The following is a 21,284-nucleotide window of genomic DNA, read 5'->3' as shown; positions in this document are numbered from 1 at the left end:
GACGTGCAACCCGAACCTATGGACCGTACAGCAAACCACTGCGGTCTACGCTCCTTGAACAGACGACGAGGAGGAATAGCAACACCACACGAACGAACTCTCTGCTGAAGCCCTCTCGTCGTGGCCGGTAGCGGACCTCTACGCAGTGGCGTTTACCGCCGGAACGTCTTCCTGCTGCTGCTGCTGCTCCTGCAGCGATCGTGCGCAAGAGGAGAAGAGAATTTACAAACGCGGCCATCAATCAGCGGAGAGAGCCCCCCCCCTCCTTCCTTACCCTGGCGCGATATTAAGCTGCGTACAGCATGTTTACAAAGGGGGGTGGGGGGGGCAGCTGTGTAATCCCGTGTGTCTGTGCGGTCGACTCGAGGAGGTATGAAAGCACCCCCACACCACCGCACCCACACCCCCCACCGGGTCTCATTAACACTCCGATCCTCACCGGCAACGCCGCCGCTGCCGCCGGGATGGCGGGTGGGATGCAAATGAGGGAGGGGGGGGGCTGCTGTTGGGGGGCTGCTGTTGGGGGGCTGCTGTTGGGGGGCGTGCGTCGGGTTCGCGCAGGCCACCCGTGGCGGTGCCGTAGCTGGCGCGCAGGACTTGCGGTTCGATCCGATTCCCCGGCGCGGCACGGTGCAACTTCCGTGAACCCGCCCCTCGTCAAACTCTGCCCACCCGGTTCAGTGGTGTACTGTGAATGGGTGCACCAGAGGCTGTGGTCGGTAGGTCGCGTGTGGCGGTGGTGGTGGGGGAGCGTGGGGAGCGGTAGTGTAGTAGGGGTTAGCGCTACGCTGCGCTACGAACACGGCGACCCGAGTTCGATTCTCGCTCACGGCCAACACGAGTGACGACTATCTGAACCGGTCCCGGGCCTCCTCCCCTAGGTCGACTCAGCCTCAAATAACTACCAGGTGCGGTGTGTAAACATCGCCGCTGGGGAGACAAAGGCGTTCGGGCGTGGTGCTGTCGACTCACCCCTCGTGTGCCGGGCTGGCCTTTAAAGGTGCTACTCGCTAATAGCACTTGCCCCAGCAGTCTGTTGAGGCTACACAGGGGATCTTTGTCTTTTGGTGGTGGGGTAAAGCGTGGCTTTGTGCTGAAGTGCTTCCGGCAACGACGGACGATACGGTGGTGATGAGCGTAGAGCTACGATCACGCAACCGGTGAGCACTTTGGCGGTGAGAACCGGGGCGGCAGCGTCGCTACGGCGACAACATCGCCCCTCCCGACCGCGTCCGACCTCGTCGATCTCACAGGCCAGCCAGGGCTGCGACCTTTCGGATGGGAGGCGGCGTGGCCCACTAGGTGGCATCACGGCAGCGGGGGATTCTTGAATCCACCTCCGTGAAACGAGCGTCGCTCCCGCTCGCGTTGCGCGGGGGAGTCCTCCGCGGGCCTCTGCGGTTTCTTCCCCACATGGAGGCCCGCCTCTCGTCAACCGAATTGGCCGAGCAGCAGCATGTGGGCCCCTCTTGCAAAGAGGGAAGGGGCACTTGAGGTTCAGCGAGGATTCCCTGGGTCCATATGAAGGCCGTGTATTGTAACTAGGAGGGTTGCTTTGTTTGGGACGTGTTCTGTGTGCCAGGGCTGCCGGGCCGTACGGTCACATTTTGCCTGCCCTCCGTCTCCGACCACGGGGCAAGTATCCCAACACCCAACCAAGACTTGAGGGTGTTTAAGTCTTGGTTGGGTGTTGGCTCAGCCCCCATTATCCCTCGGGGTGGCGAGATGTTAACTGCCTCGCCTGGTATGCAGGAGGTCCTGCGTTCGATCCCGATCCTAACATTTGTGTATTTGGAGTGTGCATGTCTCTCCCTCCGTGGTCGTGTGGAATTTTTCTCCCTCCGCATTTAGAATCAACATCACGTGTTTAGAGTGTTTGGCTGCTATACATTTACACGTGATGATGAGCCATTGCATTGAGCTATCATTTGCCCAGGTCGCTCCTGAAAATAACTATACAGCTCAGTGGGGGTCCTCCGGTTTTTCCCTCCACATTTAGAAGCTACATGTATTTCGTGTATTTGGATGCTGTGTACACGAGGGGGTAGCGACACTCAGGGCTGCCATCTGATCTTCATCGATCTTAATCTGGCAAAGGCAATGAAAAATGACATCGGCTCGACTTGCAAACGTGACGACATCTCTCCCCGCCGCAGGGTGCGTGCGGAAGGGCAGCGTGGTCCCGTGCGCGAATATAACAATGTCACTCGAAGGGATCTCAGAGGTAGCCCTGTGACATCTGCTTCTGCGGGTCGTTTCTCTCAACGTGGGGGTGGATGGACACCGAGTGTCACGCTGTGACGCCGTTGGCGCAGTCGGAATCAGATTTCCAAAAAAACAAAAACAGGCATCTTCTACAGGACATTACCACGATGAATTATACCCAACGTTGCTCGAGGGGACCATAATAAAATAACGCAGTTCTACGTGTGCGCGTGCATTGCGTGTTGTTGTAGTCTTTTTCTGCGTTCGCCTGGGAAAAACACAAACAAAAGCTCCCAGCCGCTCGCCCCGGCCAGACCCTCCACCCGCAGCGGGCTGCGATCGCCGCAAACGAGCATCGATCATCATTGCGGCCTCCGCGCATCCATCCCGCGGCAGGGTCCACGAGGCTGCACTTGATGGATACCGAGGGGCTTAGACGAGAAGAATAAACGGAGCTATTTCGGGGGAGGGGCAGCAGCGTGCGCCTGCACCCGCATGGGGCGACGTTCACCGTTTGTTGCAGAGCTTCGCGGTTCGATGTGGCGGGCCGCCCTGGTAAACACTTGATTTTTTTCTTTCAGCCGGTGTAGGGCCCCGGGCCCATTGAGCGGAAAAAGACACATTTCGAAGGGGGCAACTTAAGGGTCAGTCTCGCAAAATGAGGCTCCACACCCTGGTCTCTTGACTTCTCGGTAGGAAACGCAAATAAACTCTGCGGTGTGTGGGCACCGTCAAAAATAATTACGCGCCGTCCGCTTCACGGAGGACGTTAAATAAGTTGCCATGACGGCGTTCGCAAATAAAAAGAGGGCAGACCACGCGTGCCCCGGCCTCACGGTCAATTTCTGCCAAGCCACATAGCAGCATCGCCCCTTACCGGCAGGCTCGCTTGCCGGCCGGCGCTGCGTGCATTTCTGTGCCACACAGGGACAGAGCCCACCAGGGGGTCGCCCCTGCCGCAGGGCGTATTGCTTTTGGGAGGCGCGGTAAAAAGAAACATTGAGTGATGATGACGGTGGTGGCGGTGATGATGCGCGGTCACGGAACGGCAGGTTTGTGCGTTTGCGAGTAGCTGGTAGGAGCTTCCGAGGATTCTCGGAGCGAGCGCTGCCACAGATTTCCGTCGGGCTGCGCACGCATCGCCCCGGCATAGCACGCCGTGTGCGGTCACGGGAGCGAGGCTGCGTTAACGCAATTTATTATAAATTTGCATTAATCTAACGTCGCCAAGAAGGGCCCAGCTGTGGGAACAATTCCCCATGCGCAAACGCAAACGTCAAGGTATTCATGCCAAAAAAAACAACAAGCAACAACCTAGCGCGGCGAGCGCATTCGAAAATAAAACAGCGTTAGCGAGACCGTTAGACGGTGCAGAGGGGCCCCGAGTGAGCGCTCGCGCTTTATTTTGCCGGCAGCTATAAAATAAATAAAGGAAATTGCGTTAAAAAAAAAGTTGAGCGCGAGCGACGGCGTTAATTCAGCCGTTTTGTTCAATAACGCCCGATGATTCGACGGGCCAAGGGACGCGCACGCGAAGGGCCAACACGTGAGAGAGAGATGACATCGCCGCGCGTTATCGTGGCGAGCGGTGGGGGGACAGCCGGAGTTGCGCTGGGAAATCTCAACGAAAATGATCTGGTGAAATATGAATTATGTTGGTGTGGAGGAGGCGGCGGTGGTGAGGGTGGTGGCGGTGGTGGTGGTTGCGGTGGCGGCGGTGGTGGTGGCGGAGGTGGTGGCGGCTGTGGTGGTGGTTGTTGTGGCGGCGGTGGTGGTGGCGGAGGTGGTGACGGCCATGGTGGTGGTGGCAGTGGTGGCAGTGTCGTTGGTGGCAGTGGCGGCCCTGGCGACGTGGCTCCCGCACACACCACAGCGGCGCTGAAGAGCGGAGCGCCAATGGAGCGTCGTTATTTAATGGCGGCGGTTTGTGAGTCACTGCCCACAAAGTGCCCCGTTGTGGCTTGGTCGTACCAAGCGTTCACCCGGGACGATTCAGTACATTGTTCGAGTGAAGGTTACAATGTGAAAATGGTGGACGCCCCTGATAGCCTGCCTATTGAAGGTGGGAAACCCCCACCGACTCCTGCCCAGCACGTTCCGTCCAGCAGAGGCAAGACTTTTCTTCGTTTCCCTGATTTGTCGAGCAATCGAACTGACGATCGCTCGAACAATCGGTAGAGCAACCGATTGCTCAAATAACTGGATACGTCGTCGCTGGACTCAATGAGCCCGGGCGAGCTTCAAGGTGGGAGCAGAGGGGGTGAGGTTCAAGGTGGGATCAGAGGTCAGGAGGACGGCCGCTCACCCAGAAGCGCTTCGCAGCAGACCGAGCGGCGAAGTGACACTGAGAGGCAAAACAACCGCGGGGAGCCCGGGCAAAAAGTGTCCCACGACTCTCGACCGCAACCGAGGTTACAAAAAATGAAAACGTAATTTAATTAGGACGACAGCACGCCGTGGGAGTCATGTGACCGGCCGGCCAGGAGGGGGTGAAATGGCACTATGTGGGAGTCATGTGACCACGCAGCGGCGAGCGTGGAAGGCGCCCGCAGGACAAAGGCCGCTTTCATCAGACTAAATAATTAAATATCACCATCAATTAGCGAACAGGAATTTGCGGTTCCTTCCCGGCGCTGGACCGCCCCCTGGGACACCGAGCGTTTGCCTTGTTGCTGAGTCACTCGCGGTCACTTGCCTCCTTATCACTCTTCTATCGCTACTACCGTGAACTTTCACTGGTTGTTTCCTCGCCCGGTGTACCAGACACCGACTGTTCCGTCTCATAATCGACACCGTCTTTCAACCACCACCGCCACCATCACACACTGCAGGTCACAACAACACGCTCATCCACCCACCCACCCATTCACTCACCCATCCATTTGCTCATCCATTCACTCATCCACCCACCCACCCATTCACTCACCCACCCACTCACATGCTCATTTATGAACTCAATCACCGCACTGCAAGTCACTTCTCTTTCTCTCCGCTGTCTCTTCTCTCTCACCGCTCCACTTTGGAATTCCCTCCTGTCATATCTTTTTGATTGAAATCTCGCGTGGAGAAGAAAGGAACGCTCTGCTTCAAGATCAGCTTCCCAAGGCCACAAGCCCATATATCGAAACGCAGGAGTGCAAGGGTGGAGCGGTGGCAGAGTGATTAGCGCAATGAACTGTGAACTAAGCGACTTAACGCTCATTTGAGCAGGAAATCACTTTTGACGCTTTGACCTCGCATCTTGTGGCAGCACCACGCAGGTTTAGAATTGCAAACACAAAGACAAACACGCCCCCCTATAGCCCTTAACGAACTGTGGGAGCAAGTGCTGTTAGCGAGTAGCACATTTGAAGGGCCGGCACGGCACATGAGGGGGTGGGTGGTCAATACCATGGCCGGCCACCTTTGTCTCCCCAGCGGCGATGTTTACACATCGCACCAGCTACTCATTTGAGGCTAAGTCGACTAAGGGGAAGCCCAGAACCAGTTCAGATAGACGTCACCGGTGTTGACCGTGAGCGGGAATCGAACTTGGGTCGCTGGGTTTGTAGCGTAGCGTGCAAATCGAAAAACTAAAACTACATTTATTTTGATAATTGTTTTTTTACCCTTCTATCTGGCAACAAAACTGACACCTTTTTACAAGGAGTCATGTTTGCATAGACCGCAATACCTGCAGTCATAATACAAACAAAAGACATAACTCTGATAATGTGCACTGTCCTTGAAGTTGATTGGTCCACACCCGAGACAGCTTTCCTTAGAGCCTAGTCTCACATGGGTTGGACCAGATGACGCCAAAAGGTAAAAAAAACAATTATCATATTTTTACTGGCAAATGAGGTTCCCATAGTGTAGATGCTTGCCCCGAGCTCTCATACTCTGATGGTGCATTGTCTTTGAGTTGTGCGCCTTTTGGCGTCATCTGGTCCAACCCATGTGAGACTAGGCTCTAAGGAAAGCTGTCTCGGGTGTGGACCAATCAACTTTAAGGACAGTGCACATTATCAGAGTTATGTCTTTTGTTTGTATTACGACTGCAGGTATTGCGGTCTATGCAAACATGACTCCTTGTAAAAAGGTGTCAGTTTTGTTGCCAGATAGAAGGGTAAAAAAACAATTATCATATTTTTACTGGCAAATGAGGTTCCCATAGTGTACATTTATTTTACCAGGCCCACTGAGCTATACAGCTCTTTTTCATAAGTGACCTGGCAACAAATGATAGCGCCAACAAAGTGGCTTATCACGTGGGAATTTATAGCAGCCAAATACTCTAAACGTATGTTGATTCTAAATGTAGAAGGAAAAACTGGAGGACCGGAAAAAAATCCACGTGACGACAGAGAGAACATGCAGGTTTTTTGGATTAGATCATGTAAATGAAAATGTGTCGTTATACCCGCCACCACCCGACACAGCCAATAAGTAAGGGTTGTCACGTAAACAGAACATGCCGATTAGTTACTATTCAGCACACCGCTGTGTTGGAGAGTAAACAAACGATATTTACATTTAGAGTACCGTGACGTTTAGCCAGTAATTAAAACAACCAGCATCATCAGGCGGACAGCCAGACATGGAGAAATCCTCCTGTTTTGATCTTAAATAGAGGGGGTAAATCTGATGCCGTCACTGTGACCCAATGAGGTGTGAAGACCAGAGGAGGGGTTAATAAAGTCATAAAAATTACAATGGATATCTATTATTGGTTGGGTTATTCACAGGTAATCAAGAAACATAATGTATGCGCATCATGTACGTACATAATGTGCGCACATTATGGTAATCTAAGAGTATCCAATTATACAGGCTTCAGGGCTGGGATCGAACCCACGACCTCCTGGATAGCAGGCGAGGGAGATAACATCACCTAGCCACCGTGGCGTCCCTCCGCAAACCGCTGCACTACCTCTCCCCATCGCACGCACACACACACACACACTGACGTGGGGACACACACAGAGGCGCACCCACACACAGAGGCGAACCCACACAGAGGCACCCCAGGGGCACACATTCGCCGCTCGCGAAAATCCTCTCTCCGCTCCGGGCGCGGACGGCAGGAGCTCTTCTAGTGGCGGCGAGCACTTGGCACGTGGCGTCGCCGGGGGAGGCGGCCTCCCCCACGGCCCCCACCGTGGCCCGCCCTTCACTCCGCAGCAAGGCCGCCCCTAAGCCGATAATAAACTTGCCACATCGGATTTCACGGCACACAATGGCGCGCCCTTTTCTCGCTAAGCCTACCCCACCACCTTTGTAAAATCCAAAACCTGACCTTGCAGTGTGTTTTACTTCTTTAGGTGGGGTGAGGGGGGGTTCGAGAGACTCGGAGCGTGATGATGGGGGTATGAGCAGCCGCTATCACGGGCTATCTGAGCACCCCCACGACGTTCGGATGTGGAGAAGAGACCCCTGGCAACATTTTGGACCAAAAGATCCTGAAATACTCGAGTCCGTGTTTTTTTTTCTCCATCCGGGCCGATCGTTGGCGACGCACGGCGGCCGTCACCGCACGCTCAGCGGGGCTCGGTCGCGAGCCGGGAGCAGAACGGTGGTCGGCGTGGGTTAGGTGGAGCCACAGAGCAGGGGAACGCCTCTCACCCACGATGGAGAGCTGGGAGGACTTCGCGGATCCTGTCTGTAATCTACCCAGCAGCCACCGGGAACCGCTGCCGAGTGGCTGACACCCTCAGCTTCCACGGTGAGTCTGCATCAGCTTCATAACATTGACGGGGGAGGGCGTGGGGGGGTGTTTTCGTGTGTACCCGTACGTCGGTGTGTGTTTGCGATGGGAAGCGGTAGTGCAGTGGGCGGTTAGCCGCGCTACCACGGTGGCTAGGAGATGTCAACTCTCTCACCTCGTGTGCAGGAGGTCGTGGGTTCAACCCCAGACAATAGCTGAAGCAGAATGCGTGATAAACAAAGAGGACGATTTTTTTTTTATGACTGCGTGGGCAGTGGCACGCGAACAACAAAAACACACTCGGGCGATAGCGCCCCGTGGCCCTAAAAGGGAAATAGACAAAACGCACAATGGATGGCATTTCAAGCAATGGCCCTCGCGCTCACGAAGGGCCATTGCTCTTTTTTGTTGTTATTTTTTTTCTTGTCCTTTTTCTCCTTCTCACCGAGAACGGCGTTATTGACGAACACGACGCACAAAAGCGGACCGTGCCGTTACTCAGCCGCTCGGCAAACATTTAGCATTGACCGCGTCGCACCGCCTCTTAGCTGGCGAGCGGCACCCTTGCTTGTGCAAGGAAGGGTGCGGGCCACACGACCGGGCTGCGTTGGGTGTGGCCAGTACCCCAGGGTCACATACCCCCCCTGTGTGTGTGTGTGGCGGGATTTGGTGTGCTGGTCACAAGGTGTGCCCGGTCGAGATGTGCATCTGGGTGTGGCCGGGGCAGATTTGGCCAGGCCCTGTGGGTCTGGGAGTGGCAATTTGGGTGTGGCCATCCCATATCTCTGTATGTGTGCCGGATGGGTGTGGCCGGGGCTTGCATGTCTGGGTATTGCCTGGGTGGGTGCGGGCCAGCAGGTGTCGCCGGTTGGATGTGCGTCTGGGTGTGGCTGGGGCAGATGTGGCCAGGCCCTGTGTGTCTGGGTGAACGGGTGTGGCCGGGGGCCCCGGGTGCCTGGGTGCGGCCAGCGCGGGTAGTGGCCACCCCGTGTCCTCTGGGTGCGGCCAACTCGGGTGGGCGTGGTGTCACGAGCCTCTCTCACCTTGCCGGCGAAGCTCTCGCCCGGGCCGGACAGCATCACGATGGTGCCCACGTTTTGCTCCCACACCATCTGCCAGAAGTCGGCGAAGGCAGGACGCGCGGGTCCCTGCGTGGCGATGTACGCTCGCGGGCGGTTAAACCCCTGCCGCAGAGCGTGGAAGGCCAGGGTCACACACCCTCAGCTTGTGAACAAATAACCGCGCTCCACGCATTGTGTGTGTGTGTGCGCGCGCGCGCGTGTCTTATGCAACGCGGCGTCTGTCCGTGCGTGCGTCGTACATCGACGTAGTTGGCGCAGATGAGCTCCGTGCTTTTGCCATCGCGGCCCGGCGGGGTGCGTAGACGCACGCGTGTGTGGTCATCTGCGACACACAAAGAGAAAGACAAAGAAACCACATGTATCCAATGCCCTTTAGCGAGCACTGATGGCCACCTTTGTCTCCCCAGTGGCGATATTTACGCATCACATCAGCTGATTCGACCTAGGGGAGGCCCAGCACTGCATCAGAAAAATGTCAGTGGTGATGGCAGCGGCCGAGAATTGAACTGAAGTCACTGGACTAGTAGCGCGGTGCACTATCCATGACACGACCGCCCACCACGATAGACACACAAAGATCCCTCGTAAAACCTTATCATAGTTTTGGGGCAAGTGATGTAAGCGTTGCCAATGGGCAGGAGCGAATCACACTCCTAAATACTGCGCCCGAGTCCTGCCAGTATTGCCTGCGCCCTGCCAGCTTGCCTTCCACTTATCTCAACGCATCTGTTGTTGTCAATAATGATCATTGAACAACGAGTTTGTGAATCTGATATTTATGTCAATCTCACAGCAGCGTAGGTTTCCGTCACCAAGAGGGAAGGCCCTGCTGCATTTTGCAAGTCTGCGGTTGTTTCGCTGCGCAGAATCCCGGTGGGATGAAGTCTGCAGGTCGTTTGGACCATGACGCCGGCACGCGATGGCCGGCTCATTTCGGATGGCGTCAAGGAGGATGTGTAACGTCCGCCGTGAAGCAGGCGGCGTGCAGTACTTTGCGGTTCGTACACCCACAGTAGTAACCTGGGCGGCCTGCCACGAGCGGCAAACGTGCTACCGCTGGGCTGACTGACCGTCCTGAATCATCAATCATCCATTGTCGTCGTCATCATCCACGTCGTCATCATCGTCGTAGGCCGTTGTCTCATCCTTATTTACTCCGGAGCTTCCCTCTGCTCGAACGAGCATTGGAAGTGATGGTCCTGAGTCGGTGCTGAAAATTCCACATTCCTATGGCGGTGACCAGAATTTGTCCCGCAAACACTAAGAGTATATCATCATCATCATCAGCCATGACCAATGCACTGCCTCTCCACGCTTGTCTCCATTATTCACAGTCCTTGCTTGCATCTGAGTACAACACACTCTCGTTTTCAGGATGGTCCTGCTACATTGGTATGTTTGACGAATTCCATGACTGAGAGTTTTGTTTCGTAAGTCGGAGGAAAGCGGAAAACTCGGAGAAAACCCGATGCCCATACGAAGGGGATAACCACGCAGATGGTTGTGAGAATCCACTGCCGCACTGCCAACTGTCGGCTTTCCGCCCCGCATCCGCGAGACCGCTCCGTGATTAACAGCCGCAGCTAAAATGTACGGCGATAAAAGCCGCGCGCGGAGTGATATTCCGCGCTATTTATTGTGTGCGATCACTGGAGCGGAGCGCTCGTTAATGCGATTAAACTCAGCGCACGCTCGCTCACGTGCGTGGGCGCGCTCGGATTTACATGGCAGCCGAGCCACCCGTGCGGGTTGACGCGCGGCGCTCGCGTGGGGGGGAGATTCCGTTCCGGTCCTCGCCCTCCGCCGTCGTCGCGCGCCGAGTGCCGCGTGGGGATGACGCGCGGCCGGGTTTGGCGAGGATGCATCTTCTTCAAGGATGCATCTTCTCCACGGCCTTGAACGACCCAACCCCCCCCCACGTGGGTGCACTGTCGCTGGCTGCGAGGTCGGGGGACTCTCCGTGCGTTTTGCGCTGGTGTCGCGGGCAGAATTGTAAAAGATTTATTTTGCAATCACTCGGCCCTGCAGCTCACCCGCCCCTGCCCCCCGCCCGCAACCCCCCCCCCCCACGCACAGCTCGGCCGAGCTGAGAAGGATCTTCCGCAAATAAATAACTCCCTCCGCAAGCGCTGGCCAAACGGTGCAGGGGCCGTCGATAGAAACTACAGAGGAGGGGCCGGAAGGGACCAATTTGTAATCCGGGGACCCTTTCTCACACAAAACAGGGCGCCCCACACTGGGCCTGCTTTTTAAATCCTTTATATAAAATTTTTAACCCATTTCCCGTGATCCAATCGAGCTGACATTTTGCACACAGACTCGTTGTGCGTGACAATTTATTTTCGTGAAAATGTTTTTCCATAACTTTACACTTTTTAGGAATTTTTTTTTATATTTAATTACCAATTGCTTAATGGTGGCAGGCAATCATCTGACCCATAGGTGGCAGCCATCTCAAACCAGAGGACGAGAGGACTCTAGCTGCCACGCATATAAAGGATTTATAGTGAAAAACTTTGTTTTTACGGGTTAATTTTTTGTTGTTGTTGTTGTTGTCACTGATGAATCTGGAGGCTGCCCAGAGTCTTCAGGAATCTCTGGAAGGCCCTCGACCTTGACTCTGTGCGGTGGGGTCGCTCCTTCTTCTCCTCTGCTGCTCCCATGGTTTGCAACAACCGTCACCCAGCCATCTGTGCTGTCTCCTTACTCCCTGGCCCCTGTTCAGGTCCAGGCTCAAGACTTTCCTATGCACCTCTCCCTACTCTTCTCCATGTGCCAAGTGGAGAACACGGGAAGATTGTCATCTTCTCCACCACCATCATTTGGTTTAATTGTTATATAGGTACATATACAGTGCTGTCAATTCACTGCTGGATGAGGACCTCCCCCATGCCACGTGGGCCGTGGGGCCGTGATGACCATACTTCACAGTGCAGGATAAAAACGTGATATGACTGCACTGCGATGATAACGGCAAAGACAATGATGATGCTGCTACTGCTGATGATACTGATGCTGTTCGATGATGTTGTTATCGCTGCTGCTGCTACTGCTGCTGCTGATGACAATGATTTTATAGAGTGCTATTGCATCAGATCTATCCCACGTGCCAGGCACCCGTGGCGCTGCTCCCAAGACGCCCTTGGGGAAGTGAGGGAGAGTGGCAGAGCTCACAGGCGGCCATGTTGCTCATGTAGCGAGGTTTTTGTTTCCCGTCGTCGGTGGGGATCCCGAAGTCCAGAGTGCTGCGCTCGATCTCCTGCAGCGCACGGCAACACGGGCACACGCGCACGGCAACAGCAGCCGCTAAGCAACGCAAAGACACGGAGACACAACAGATTCAGACAAACGGACACAAGAGCAGCTGCCCTTCGCCACTAAGTGGCGCCGACATCATCACGGCGCTTGTGCCATGCGAGGTGCAGTGTTAGGCCGTCACGTGAAGTGTGCCATGAGTTGACCGACTTGGATGACTGGTAGATGCACCCCCTGTGCTCCCCACTGTGCACGTCGTTTTTTTTTCCACTCACTGCTGTGAAGGTCACTCCTCTGCCCTCCGTTCTTTCGGGAGGGCGACTGCGTGCAATTGGCCAGGAGCGTCATAGTGCACCTGTGCTTGGCACTTCCCAGGAGCGTCCTTCAACGAGTCTCCTCCATAAAGGCCGATCTTGACATCTCTGGGACCAGTCATCAGCATGTCCACTCAGCTCCACATCCCACTGTACCGCATCAGCCTATCTTGTCTCTAACCCGTACAATGCTCCCCTCCTCTATCTGGCTTGGGCATGCGGTGGATGGGCATGAAGGCTACGCGACCCAGCCAAAGCAGCCTCGCTTGCCGGAGGAGCTCACTGATGGGACTGTGTCCAGATCTCTCCCACGCGCGCACACACGCACACTGGCAAGTGTATCATTTTCAAATGCAGTATTGCATGCGCCAAATAAAAAAAATGCACATGCTCTACGATCGAACAATGTTTCCTCAGGAAAAAAAATACGGAGAATAACAAAAACCTCGAATTCAGATGCAAATCCTGATCCACTGGCTTGGAGCTCTGCCACGTGTTTTGGAAACTGCTTGACTGGGATTCCATCCACCTCTTCTGAGGGAGAGACAGACGGAGAGGGATCAGGGAGGGCGATGGGGGGGAGCGAGTGGCAGGGGAGGGAGCAGAGTCGAGAGGGAGCAACAGAGAGAGGGGGAGAGAGGAGAGGAAAGGGAGCAACAGAGAGAGGGGGAGAGAGGAGAGGAGAGGGAGCAACAGAGAGAGGGGGAGAGAGGAGAGGAGAGGGAGCAACAGAGAGAGGGGGAGAGAGGAGAGGAGAGGGAGCAACAGAAAGGAAAGAGCAGAGAGGAGAGGGAGCAGAGAGGATGAATAGCGTTGCTGTGCGTGTGTGCGTGTGCATCCGTGTGTGTCTATGTGCGTTTGTGTGTTTGTGTGCATGTGTGTGGTGTACCTGGGAAGGGGAGAAAGGGCAGGGAGGATGGGGGGACGACGCGGGGGGAGTTGATGTCGTCGATGTAGAGGTGAGCCGTCTGGAAACACTTCCTGCAATCGCCGGCACACAAAGACAAAGACACCCCGTGTAGCCGATGGGGCAAGTACTGTTCGCGAGTAGCACCTATGGAGACGCGTGTCGCGGTCGAGGGGGGCGGCGTGACCAGCACCACGTCCGGCCGCCTTTGTCTCCCCAGTGGTGACGGCTACACACTGTACCAGGCGCTCAACCTAGGCAAGGCCCGGGATTGGTGACCAGAGTTGAAACTCATCAACACACACCAGGGATGAAACTCAAGAACGTGCACGCACACACATACATATGCGCGCACGCGCATCTCCCGTGGACATGCTGCACGTACCTCAGTGGCATATGCTCGTAATGGCAACGACGTTAATGTGTCTCATCAGCACAGCGCAGCTGTTAGTCATTGAGCGGAGAGAATCGTGTGAAGCCGTGAGAGGCCAGGAGGCACTCGCTGGCACACCGGATTAGACGTAACATGCGTACACACACACATAGACAAAGATCCCCCTTGTGGCCTCTCACAGGCTATTGGGGCAAGTGCTGTTAGCACCAGTGGCCATGTTTATACACTGCACCAGGTACTCATTTTGAGGCTGAGTCGACCTAGGGGACGCCCAGGACCGATTCAGATAATCGTCACTGGTGTTGGCCAGGAGCGGAAATTGACGCCGGATTTGCAGCGTAGCGCACTAATCGCTACACTACCATCCCCCATAAAAACGAGGAGAAACGTCAACAACGCAGTGCACGGGGACCGCTCTGCTACTGCTGCCAGAGTGACGGGAATTGAGCCGAAGGAGGTTAATGGGCAGATGGTGGTGGTGGTGAGAGGGCATGAGCGGGAAGGAAAATCGCGACGTCGCTGGAACGTTGTTCAACGAGCTTCGTTCGTGCGGACGGACGAAGCGGGCGGTGCGGAGGAAGCGGGCGGCCGTCTCCGGACGGGCCATCGCCAGACCCGACGCAAGCCACGCGCGTAGCAGGAGTGCTCGCGGAGGCCTTGGAGGCCAGAGCCCTCTCGGCAATCGCGGCACGGTGCGCGCCATCCCCCTGCGTCCCCGAGAGGAGCGCGACGCCGGTAGCGGGGCCCATTTCTCCCTGTCCTTTTTTTTTTACCTCACTCTGCTCGTGCCACGCCTCCCCCCCGATGTATTTCCCACCGTCGCTTGCAGGACAACACCGCAAATCGGAAACAAATTGGCGGTCGTTAGGCGTAATTGCCCTAATTAAGCCGCCATCTGCAAATAGAAGGGAAGTGTAAATCCACGCGGTGCTGCCGGCCCTGGCGCCGTCCTCCTGGAGCGCCCCTCAAGGTCCAGGACGTCGCTTGCCCGCGTCGCTCGGGGGGGGACCGGTAGAGTGGAAAACGGGCAGTGAGCCGTCCTGCCGCCAGCTCCCTTCCCTTGCCCTGGGGGGGGGCGGGGTCGCCCAGTCTCTGACCCCGAGGGGGGGCATTTTTCATAATCGACAATGACCCCGACTCACGGTGACCTCTCTCAGCTTTAGTGCCACTAAGCCAGGACCGCGGCTCGAAGGGAGAGTGAGTGGCTCATAATGAGAAGGTCGTGAGGTCAGATCCGGATCGGGTGGGTGAATCGGCCCATCTTCACTGTGACATGAGTACCACTTGGTAGGGAAAGTGGTCGTACGATGGATAGATTGCCCCTCACCCACCCATCATAAGAATGGGGGAATTTCAACCGCTGACTCTGCAAGACAGGATGTAAGAGGGCTGCTGCCACGCTGGGACAATTGGTCGTGAATTCCATGAGCGGTGAGCGTTTGGCTTCACGTGGGGAGGAGGAAGAACCCGGAGAACCCGGGGAAAACCCAGCGCCGCGCTGCTATTGCACGGGAGCGGGTGATGACACTCGACAGCGCCACTTCCTGGCCACTCCTCGCACCCCCCGCATGCCTGCAACACCTGGCAAGCCCTGGTGGTGTTGGTAGCAGTCGGCCGTCCAAGTACCAGCTAAGCTCAACCCCTTGCTCGCCCCTCCGAAAAAAAAAAACCTGTTGCTACCGCGCGGGCGCGTTCAGCGTGGGCGCTTCGTGGGGGCGGCGCTGCCGGTAATCTGCGAGGAGGGTAATGAGGTGAGGCGGGAAGGGGGCGGGAGGCGGTACTCTTCCCCCCGCCTCCCGCCCGTGACCTCGCAGCTCCCGCAGCCGCCTAATTCGGCCCCCCCCCTCACGCCGCGCGCCCAGAACCGCCGGCTCATCGCTTCTGCGAGCTCCTCGCGGAGAGCAGGTGGTGCCGATCTGCAGAATGACATTTCCCGGGTGATTGATTTCGGGGTTCATTCCCGCCCGGGACGAATAGAAAAAGAATAGGTGGGGGCGGGGGGGAGGGGAGAACAAAGGGGGGGAGGTGCTGCTGTGAAGCTGGGAGGGTGTAAGTCCGGCCGCGCTAGTAGAAATGATGCGCCAGCAGAAACGATGCGCCACGGTGGAGAGATGTTAACTACCTCGCCTGGTATACAGGAGGTTGTGAGTTGGAGTTTGCGGTGTCTCTCTCTCCGTGTTCGTGTGGATTTTTTTTCCAGATTCTCTGGTTTTCCCCTCCACGTTTAGAATCAACGTCACGCGTTTAGGGAGTATTTGGCTGCTGTAAATTTCCACGTGATGATAAGCCACTTGAGTTGAGCTACCATTTGTGATAGCCAGGTCGCTTCTTGAAAAATTATTATATAGCTCAGTGGGGCCATACCTGGTAAAATAAAAAAGTTTTATTCGTTTTTTTTATCACGACGACCGCCCCCCTGTTGGGTCTTCCGGACTCGACGGCTCGATCACTCTCGGGCAGCAGATTAGCGCTGATTCAGCGCTGGCTTTGAGGTGTTTTGCCGATTAGGGGTGGGGGGGGGAGCGGAGCGGTGCCGCCGCCGTGACGAGGCACCACTTAAATGCCGCTCCTTCAGTGCGCGTAACAACGCTGTTCGATAATTGCGCACGCGTTATCATTGGCGCCGTAGTTCCCGTAGTGCAGGGGGCGGTCATCGCGAAAGAAGCCGCCGCTGTGCGCCGCAGACACTGTCTGTCTTAGGGGGAAACGTTGTTCCCGGCACACACAACGGCTGCCTCTTTTCGAACGACCTTACGGAATCATTCACATCCACTGTGAAGCAGATGACGCGTAGTAGTCTGTGGTTAAATCACCCATAGTAATGACCAGGGTGGCCTGCCGGACTCCTCGTGCCGATGGGTTCACGTGACCTCTGCGGTCGCGACCTCGGACTTGCTGACTCCGCCGACCTATCCGGCAGGCCAACATTTTTGTTTGTATCCCCCTAGCTACCGTGCAACAAGCGTCAGAGCTAATTGTGCCATTGCACAGCATTCTAAAACGACACGATCCTAGAACGACACGATCGTAGACACGACAATACGCTCAGATGAAATGTCCGCTCTATTAACATCGGGGCGCGGTGGCAGGGTTTGACCGAATCGCGTGCCTGCTGCCCAGATCGGCAGAGTCGGCGTGCGCGCTGGCGGCCGCTGCAGTCGCGACGGCGTTCGCTGCAAAAGAGAACGGATTCCTGGACCACATCGTGGCTCTGGGACGCACAAAACATCACCTGGTCGGGCGGAGTGAAACCGTTACCCCCCCGAGGGATTCATCTCTCACTGGGTACTCTACCGGGTCGCTGGAATACCGGAACAGGTGGCACGCTACCCGTGGCCAGCGTGAGAGGTATTGTGGATGTGGTGTGCCGATGTGTGGATCTCCTGTCCGGGTTGCTGGACGGCTTGTTTTACTCCCCTCTGGGCCCAAAATCCAAAACGATGCCCCCCCCCACCCCCCGCTCACTAACAAAGCCGCTTCTTCTTCATCTTCTTCGGCGTGGCGCCCCCCCCTCCGCCAGTCTCTGCTCGTCTCGACGCTCCCATCAAAGCTCTCTCGCGCGACACCCAACGTGGGCAACGCCGGCAGGGCTGAACGATTCATCGATTTCAAATCTAAATCGCAATTTGAAACAATGCGATTAGCAAATCGCAAAGACTGCGATGTTTTGCGATTAGAAAAGTCATATTACTTTCTTCTTGGAATTGTTTACAATTGTTTTATGTTTGATTGTTCTATTTCAATTAAAACATGTTAATAAATACATGTTGGAAGCAATTAACATCTTTTAAGTTCTCATCCTTGCATTATAATATATAGAGCAGTTCATATTTTTATGGTATCATGTGGTAATGCTCCATCACATGTTTTAAATCTATTACACAGTGAATATTGAACTGAAGCTTGAGTTAAAAAAATGTAATCGCAAATCAAATCGCAATATCTCTCAGAAAAATCGCAATTAGATATTTTCCCCAAATTGTTGAGCCCTAAACGCCGGCAGCTCGAGTCGGCAAGAACCAGCGGCGTGTGCACGCCGATTAATAACAAGCGCATCATCGTTTACTCATTTGTGCATCTGATAAGGTGCGACGTTCATTGTACGAATGCGGACCGTGTAAGTTACAGATTTGCAGAGGGTGTACACGCTGTGTGTGTGTGTGTACACGCGTTAGTATACGTGTTGGCTGTGTGTGTGCACGTGTCAGTACGCGTGTTGGCTGTGTGTGTGCACGTGTCAGTACGCATGTTGGCTGTGTGTGTATGTGTCAGTATGCGTGTTGGCTGTGTGTGTGTCACAATCGACATATTTGAATGGACAGACAAACGTCTCCATGTGGCCCTCCCTGCGGCGCTGAAGCCGAGCAACAACGCTGCCCCCACGGCCGCCACGGCCCCCACGGTCCTCACGGCAGAGATTTCCCGCTTCGGGAATGAGGGCATCGGCGCCGTCGCTGCCAACCGCTCCGGCGCCCCGGAACGCCGTGGTGTCACCGCTCCCCCACCACCCCTCCATAAAACTACGCGCCTGACATTTTTATTTCCTTTCTGTGCTCCCCTCTGCCCTCCCCAGGGGGGGGGGGGGGGGCAGCTGGGCTTGATGCCCCCCCCCCCCTGCAGTGGGGGGCACGAGAAAGTCTGGGACGATTTGTTCAAAAGACATCGTCAATGGATTTAATTCACATTTTGAATCGGCAGGGCATTATCCTTCTCCAAATTCACCACCGTTCACATCACTCACCTCTGCACACACCAACTTAAAATGTTTTAGTCAAAGTCATCGACCATACTTTTAGCTTAGTCCCATATCTGGACTGGATTTACTGCAAAAGGTACTATCAATGAAGACATCGACATCCACGGGAGAGGATTAGTTACCTGCATTTGCACGTGTGGCTGTGGCACGTCCCAATTATTAACCACCCACACACAAATTGTCAACCACTCATTTCCCCAAGAGTGGAAATCCGCTCGTATTCGTCCGGTATATAAAAATGGCTCCGGAGAAGACCCTAATAATCAGACCAATCTCTATTCTTTCACAGTTACTAAACTATTCGAAAAAAATACTTATATCATGAATAAACTGCGACCTAAGAAGTCACAATCTCATGCACAGTAAACCGTCTGGTGTTTGAGAGCATCACTGCGCCACCACAGCGATGATGGATGTATTATTACATTTTCTCTTCAGAAACCTGGATAGAGGCCACTGCTGCTGTGCAGTATTCCTCGACTTGTCAAGAGCCCGTGATACTGTTGACCATTACATTCTACTCACAAGACTTGGTCAATGACCATTTTCAGACAGTACGATGAAATGGTTTAAGAGCAACCTCTCGAGACATTCTTAAACGGTGCATAGTGATAACATCTCGTCAAGAAATATTAAAATAACAAAGGGTGTTCTCTCAAGGTTTCATGCTGGGTCCAAATCTGTTATTATATTTAAACAATCTTGGACTAAAGTTGAATCACTCAGAATTAAATCTCTTTGCAAATGACACTGTCATGCTAGTATCAGGAACATCTCCAAAGTCAAACCGAATCTCCAACAGGATTTCAAACTAATTCCACATCGATTGCCATCACGACAATTGCTCCTAAATCTCCCCAAAAATAAGACCATGCTCTTTTCTCAAGACAAAAATCGAGTTTCATTCTCTTCACCTATTACGGATATCAGCAACAATATCATTAAAAACACAGAGTGCTTCAAATGCTTGGGTTTTACTGATTGATTAAAAACTTACATTCCAACCCCATATTGATCACATCTCAAAGAAAATCTAATAAAAAAAATAGGGTTTTATACAGAAAGAAACATTGTTTTCTCATTCGATTGCACCTGCAAATTGTTGAAGCTATCGCTCTACCAGTTTGACTACGGTGACGCTGCTCACAGATCTGCTCCTAATGAATCACTGAACTATCATTCTGTTATTCGATTTGCACTGGATGTACCATACAGGACTCACCATTGTGACCTCTACTTAAAATCCAATCACATACTAATAGATGCCAGATGAAACCTCGTTGGGCCCTGTTCATCCATAACATCCCAGTTGACAAATCTGTGCTATACTTCACTCATTCATTAACCAAATTGTCAAACCCAATAAACCAATAAAGTGTCCATCTAATTGCCTTTAAACTTATCCCAAGAACGTTGAGGGACAACCTGGTTTCTTCCCTCAACATCATATTCTGAAGCAGAAGATTAGTCCTGGATACATCCACATTTGCTAATGTGATTGGTAACTTTGATCCTTACCCACATATCGATAGTTCTATTTTTAGTGCAATGCCATTGTGGGGACGACTGAGTGTTGTCTTGGTGTGGTCTCGGACTGTTTTTGTTTTGCTGCCTTTCCCAAGATTGCATTTTGGTGTTGGAACAGGAATTGATGTACTTATGCAATTAGCATTTAATGATGTAGCGAATTATTTATTTATTTATTTATTTATTTTCATTTCGTGACTTCCTCAGACTTCCTATATTGTGCACTCCCATCGGTGTTTGTTATTATTCGTTGTTGTGGCTTTCTAATCCGCCCCTACAGGACATGTGTGAAAAAGAGCCTCTCAGCTCATGGGATTCTTCCAGTCTAAAGAAAGATTTTGATTCTAAACATTGCGAATTGGGAGGGGTAGTTATAGCGGGGCCCCCCAGCCCAACTCCCTCCTTGTGCCCCCCCCCCCACCAAAAACAATAAATTTGGGGGCATCTGGCGGGCAATGGGGGGACGCAAGGCTCCCTGTTTTATTGTGGGGGGAAGGAGGCGTTGCTCACTCGTCACGCCGGGCAAACACGGGGCAATAAAACTAGCGAAGAAATTGCACTTCACAGTGTGATCTATGTGGGGAATATTAACAACGCAAATAAGTGATCTCTTAACCTTTAGATTGCGGGAGCCAGCCCGCATCCCTTGGCGCAGCTTCAATTGAGGTGCGAGAAGGGACAAAGGAGGAGGAGGAATGAATAAGCGGCACCGCGGACATCCGTGCGAGGAATTGCCCTTTCGTGGAAGTACGTGGCGAACCCATGGCGTGTCCTCACCACGCACACTCCCTTTGTGTTTTACTCACGCAATGATGGTTGTCGCTCCACGCACACACGTGTGTGCGCGCGAGTGCGTGCGTGTGCCTGCCACACACGGCGAGAGAAAGAAAGGACTGCTCGCCCGGTGCTAGGAATGAAGATGGGCCACTCTCCCCATTGCTTGGGCCCTCCTCCTCCCCCTGGGCCAGCGGTGCAGTTGCACGGCCTGTACACTCGAGAGGGCTGCACAACCGTCACTGTCGTCTGTGTCCACCCAGACCCCCCGCAATGAGTTTGTGGATGATATTTGTTTTTGTTTACTACTCCGCTTGTTCACTCTGGAAAAGTCTCACTGAGTCGCAAGACTGTTTTTCAAGAGGGTCCTGAATTCCATGCAGA

The 21,284-nt window shown here is 54.1% G+C and overlaps 1 protein-coding gene across 3 annotated transcripts in view; it reads right to left on the bottom strand.

The window, feature by feature from the left end:
- Positions 1 to 21,284, bottom strand: part of LOC144944398 (receptor-type tyrosine-protein phosphatase gamma-like) — a 509,515-nt gene that overhangs the window by 69,155 nt on the left and 419,076 nt on the right. For 2 of the 3 annotated variants that reach the window (XM_078872535.1, XM_078872536.1), the window contains exons 12-16: positions 13,432 to 13,523; positions 12,988 to 13,076; positions 12,148 to 12,232; positions 9,213 to 9,295; positions 8,935 to 9,075 (exon numbers count right to left, since the gene is read on the bottom strand). In XM_078872535.1, coding sequence (XP_078728661.1) covers positions 8,935 to 9,075; positions 9,213 to 9,295; positions 12,148 to 12,232; positions 12,988 to 13,076; positions 13,432 to 13,523 — 490 coding nt within the window. The remainder of the gene's footprint in view (positions 1 to 8,934; positions 9,076 to 9,212; positions 9,296 to 12,147; positions 12,233 to 12,987; positions 13,077 to 13,431; positions 13,524 to 21,284) is intronic. The other variant, XR_013639578.1, reaches the window with a different exon arrangement.

This window comes from Lampetra fluviatilis, chromosome 34 (assembly GCF_964198595.1).
Source record: "Lampetra fluviatilis chromosome 34, kcLamFluv1.1, whole genome shotgun sequence".
NCBI lineage: Eukaryota > Metazoa > Chordata > Hyperoartia > Petromyzontiformes > Petromyzontidae > Lampetra > Lampetra fluviatilis.
The sequence above is the reverse complement of the archived record's forward strand: the minus strand, read 5'-3'. Positions and strand labels throughout refer to the sequence as shown.